Here is a 5,053-nt window from a genome sequence, read left to right on the forward strand (position 1 = left end):
GTCCTGGATCGGGACTCCGCAGTGCCGGTACCTGCTGTGCGCGTCGAAGGACGAATCGGCGGGCGGTGCCGCGGGCGGTGCCGCGAGCGGTGCCGCGGGCGGCGCGAGCACAGTGGAGGCGGAGGTGTCGACGGGCGTGTGCTTGTGCCACAGACGGGTGGTGGGGCAGGGTGGCGAGGGGAGAGGTGCTCTCGGAGGATGCCGCCCACCGCTGCGCGATGTGAGCCACAAACGGGAGGTTCGAGACGATGAGGCGCTCCCGCTGGCGGTAGAGCAGCGCGAGCGAGCGCACAAAGGCGCGCTCGTCCCCGACGAACCCGATCGCCACCGACCACTCGAAGTGGCTCGGCGCCCTCTGCAGCCGCTCCGCCAGCTCCTCGCGCGTCGCCGTCCACCGGCGCAGCATCTTCATGTCGAGCGCGAGCCCCTGCTCCTCCTCGGGGGTGAGGCGGCTCCGTATCCGCTCGGCCACCTCCTCCGCCGCGGGCCGCTCCGGCATCTGCAGCACCGAGGCATCACACATGGCGATGGACCTCGCAGCGGCAGTGCGCTGCAGCGCAGGCTCGGCCCGGCCGGCCACGGCGCGCAAAATTGGAACCGGCGGCGACGAGAGGAGCGCCGCGGGCGACGGCTGGACGCCGAAAAGAGCTGCCGCTATCAACATGGCGCAGCGACACCGCCGAGAAGCGAGATGCAGAAGCGGGCTGCAAAAGAGCACCTCTGGCTTGATCGGCAGCTCTGAGCTCGAAACCCCAGGGCTTCGACGACATACTTGAATATAAAGAAAATCACGCAGCACACACACTCCAAGTGGAAGTGCACTCCAAGTGCGAGCGGGAGGCATCACCATGCGGAATAGACGATACACAGACGAACACACACACGTCACACCGCGCCACTCTCACAAGCTCGCTCACCTACTAATATTTAACATCCACTTAGAAGTGGACTTTACACGATTTGAGCGCGTCGCGCCCAGCGGCTGGAGAGTGGACTCCCCTCCCCGGCGCCGCCGGCAGGGTCACGGCTCGGCGCCGCCGGCAGCGCCACTCAAAGAGTCAAAAGTGTCTGCACTCTTTGCGTGTCCGGGGTGTCCGGCTGTCGCGCCCAGCCAGCGGCTGGATTGGGCGGAGGGACGGGCGGCTCGACCGGACCGCGGAGGGCTCGCCGCCCCTTGGAGGGCTTGGTCCTGCAAGGTCGGCCGACGACGAGGCCATCGCGGAGGCACAGAGCAGTAGCACCGGCGTATAGCCCCTGTAGATTGACGTTTGGCCCCGGCATAGAGCAGGCATAGAGTTGTTTGGTATTGGCGGCGCGTCGCAATCACCCGCCCGCCGTCCCGGCGGTCCCGCAGCTCGCGCACATCTCCCTCTTAACCCACCTGTAACATCACATAATGGTATTGCTAAAAATCGCAACTTGGATGGACTTTCTCTTGTACGAAAAGTTCTTCACATAAACGCAAGAGGCAAGTGACAGTCGTGATTTCTTGTTGGTCTTCAAAAATCTCTCTCTCTAAACGCACAACCCCGGGCTGAAATCGCAGGCTTCTCCGAGCTGGCTCCGAGAGCGCCGACGCGCGACGGCCCGGCCGAGGTTTTCCCGGGCGGGGGCGGCGACATTAAATCGTCCCGCCGCCGCCCCTCCTCGGGAGGTCGGGCCGTCTCTCCGGGGAGGCGTGGTCCTCCTTGTCGCAATTCATGCATGATGGTCAGGTTGCCGCCGCAGTGGGTCTGCCCCCGCGCCCCGGCGAGCCCGTGTGTGCCCCGACACCACTCAACAACTCGCAGAGGCCGAGTCAGCTTGTCTCCCTCACCTCCTCCGCTAGCTGAGTCACTTGGAGCACTTGGAGTGCAGTCATCAACCGCACATCCAGGGCCGACGATATATCTTTACTTCCAAAACCCGGACGTGCCTCCACCGGCACGCCGCTTCCGACAGGGTGATGGAAGGTTCGACGCACCCCCGGACTGGGCGGAGAGATCCCAGGGCACGCTCCTGGGCTGTCCGCCCCGCCCCCACTTGCCCTGACTGCACAGGATAGCGTGCCCCGACGAACGGCGACACATAGCGGGGGACACTGCGCCGGGGGGTATGCCTAACTTTGGTGCTTTGTGTGGGTCGCGTTCCCTTGGTAGCTGTGTGGTTGAAGCCCTCGTGCCGCTGGCTTGCCCCTTCCAGCGGCTGGCCCCTCGAGACTGTCGGTGCTTGGCGGGAGGAGGGGGAGAGGGAGGCCCGGTGGGAGGAGAGGGAGAGGGAGGCCCGGTGGGAGGGGAGGGAGAGGGAGGCCGTCTTGGGCTCTTCTCCTCCCCCCTCCCTGGGCTCTTCTCCTCTCCCCACCCTGGGCTCTTCTCCCCTCCTCCCTGGTACTCTCGGCCTGATTACCGGAGCGACTGCCGGAGCAGACGCTGGGGGGACACTCGCGCCCGGAGGCGGTACGCACGACCCGGAGGCGTGGGGATGGGGGGGGGCCGCGCCGCCGCCGCCGTGCCGCCTTCTCCCGCTTTGACCTCCCCCAGCTGCTTCTCCTCAAATCAACCTGTGAGCTTGCGAGGCGGCGGGGGTGGGAGTGCTCTCGGGCGGCGTGTGCGAGCGCGCCCGGCGCGAGATCTCTGTCGCGAGGGCACGGTGGGTCGGGTGAGTATCTCGCGCGCTCGCACTATTTCACGTTATATCTAGCACTGCCTTTGATGCGAGCGATTCTAAGATCAGGTCTGCCACCTCCCCGCTGGAAACGAAAATCTAAGTTTCAAATCTCGAATAAATCTCGAAGCACACTTGAATGCTCACTTGGCAGGTAACATATGCGCCACGCGCCCCAACCGCTCCTCTGGTCGCCGCCGGCCTCCGCGGCGGCGGCGATGTCCCAGCGCCACCCATCGGCCAGCCCTCAGATCGATCGATCGGCGCTCAAAGTCGGCTTCAGATCCGAGAACGCTGCTGGCGCCGCCGCCGATCCCAGCGGCGACGCCAGCAGCTTCCTCTGCTCTCCAATGCGCCGAGAAGCGACGCGGGGGTGCTCGGCCCGCCATGGACGACGAAGGTTCCGCCGGGCGCGCGTCAGCCGGTCCGGTGGCACCCTCTGCGCGCGGCACCTGCCGGCGCCCCGACGACAGCCGTCGCGCCACCGCTGATGGAGGGGCGGTCGGCGCCGCTGCCGCCGCGCCGCCGGTGGGAGGGGCACTGGTGGTGGCCTGGGCGGCCCTCCGCCGCCGCTCGGGGCGCCCGGGCAGCGGTGGCAGCCTGCCGCCGCACCACTTCGAAATGCCCGCTGACCACTTCGAAATGCCCGCTCGGCGGCCCGCGATCGGCGCTATTCTTTTTTCTACTAAGCAAAATTCAAGCCAATTGAGGAAACTGAAGCGGGCAGGCTGGAAGCACTGAGGGACGGCCGATTTTCGCCCAGTGGTAGACCTGATCTTAGAATCGCTCATGCCTTTGCAAGAACCGCCAGCGGCGGTGGTCGAACCGGTTCGCGGTTCGAGCCGGGACCTTTTGGCTCCCGGTTCGGAACTCGCTTGGAGGGTTGCTTCGCTCTCGCGGAGCGAGCGCGGGCGCGTGGGTGCGTGTGCGCGTGCGCTGCTGCAAGGCGAGGCGAGGCGAGGCGCGGGGCGGCGCGGCGCGGCGAGGCGGGCGGCGGCGGCGCGCGGTCGTTCTTTTTGCCCGGGTGAGGCGTGGCTTGCGCGCCGCGCGGTGATGACGCAGCACGCTGAAAAGTCCTTGGTGAGCCACCGCGGTGGCAGCGAGCCAAAGCAAGCCACCTGCCGCATGACGGGTTGACCGACGGCGTCTCTTTTTTTTTCTCCAGGGCCGACGATAAGGCGGCCGCCCTGACCACCCAAGACAGCTTGCAGAGCTCCCGGAGAGGCAACATTTCGTAACGATCGTCGCTATTGGCCATCTGCCTCCTGCAGCCTCTGTTGGGGTGGAATGCGCGGGATTTTCGGCGCGATGCCTCCGGCGAGTATACGGTACTGCTCTGCCGCAAGCTCTCCTGCGCGCGCGTGACGTGTGGGGCGCGTGCACTGCGCTCGAAAGTCGCGATTTGGCAATAGGCGCTCGAGCCGGCGCGCAGTGGAAGGGGGCGCCGCGCAGGGGGGTCGGGGGGGTGCGAGGGGGGGCGTGGGTCGAGCGCGCACCGGCCGGCTCCGAGAGCGGCCGTCACGTCGAAGAGGGGGGCTGGTGCTGCTCGAATGACGAGGCGTGCCGCTCTGCTGCGCTGTCGACAGCCCCTCTTCCGAGCCGGCGCGTGGCGGCGAGCCGCGGCCAGTGTCGCTGGTGCGGGGGCGGCGCAGCGTGCATCGGCCGGCGGCGAGAGCGGCCTTCACGTCGATGAGGGGGGTTGTCGGCGACTCGTGTGGCTCGAGGCCTACGCTGCGCCGCCCGAGCCCTACTGCCGATCCAGCGCCTGGCGTTTGGGGCGAGCCGCAGTCGTCGTCGCTGATGGTATGGCGGCGGCGGCGGCGGCTCGCCCTTCCCTCCGGCCGCAATTCCGATCCCGCCGCGCTCGCGGGAGGTCGCGCGTATATATTTATAGAGAGGAAGGGCTATCCGTGCTGCTGTGCGCCCCCTGTGGTGCGTGGTTGCTTTCAAGTTCTTAGATCACAACCCAAGGATGATATAATAAGGCAAAAAGATCGTTGCGCCTTGCCGATCCGCACCTACCTAGGCTCATGGGTGGCGCGCTTTTTTCTTTTGACCTAGACTTCGTTGTTAATAGGAACAAGCGAAGGCACACACGACATGACGCCAAACACACGATTGCACGCACCGCACCGCACCTCGCACCCGCGCCCGCCGTCCTGCCTTTATCTTTTCCGGTACGGCTCCGGCCGTGATGGGGGCGGGGAGGGGGCGGGGGCGACGGCCGCACGGAACCGCCGCCGGCGGGGGGCGAGGGCGCGGGCGAAGGAGGAGGAGCCAGAGCCCGGGGAGGATTGGGAGGGGGAGGAGCGGCCCGAAGGAGTACGCCGGCCTCCTTTGACGACCCCGTAGGGGGCCGCCGCCCTGCTGTGCCATTTTGAGGTGGCCAGTCCCGACCCAGTTCTGCTGT

General features: G+C 66.8%; 2 protein-coding genes across 2 annotated transcripts in view; one reads left to right on the top strand and one right to left on the bottom strand.

Annotated features, from left to right (window-relative positions):
• Window positions 1-209: 209 nt before the first annotated feature.
• On the bottom strand, window positions 210-664 carry EMIHUDRAFT_249445 (hypothetical protein; the record flags this gene model as incomplete). Its single annotated transcript, XM_005759986.1, has 1 exon — window positions 210-664. A coding segment is annotated over one exon (455 nt), but the record flags the coding sequence as incomplete, so codon positions are not given.
• Window positions 665-3,696: 3,032 nt separating this feature from the next.
• The window catches only part of EMIHUDRAFT_121073 (hypothetical protein), a gene marked incomplete at both ends in the record, with an annotated part of 2,000 nt that continues 643 nt past the window's right edge, over window positions 3,697-5,053 (top strand). Inside the window, one exon of the mRNA XM_005759987.1 lies at window positions 3,697-3,723. Coding sequence (XP_005760044.1) covers window positions 3,697-3,723 — 27 coding nt within the window. The remainder of the gene's footprint in view (window positions 3,724-5,053) is intronic.

This window comes from Emiliania huxleyi (assembly GCF_000372725.1).
Source record: "Emiliania huxleyi CCMP1516 unplaced genomic scaffold EMIHUscaffold_781, whole genome shotgun sequence".
NCBI classification, from domain to species: Eukaryota; Haptophyta; order Isochrysidales; family Noelaerhabdaceae; genus Emiliania; species Emiliania huxleyi.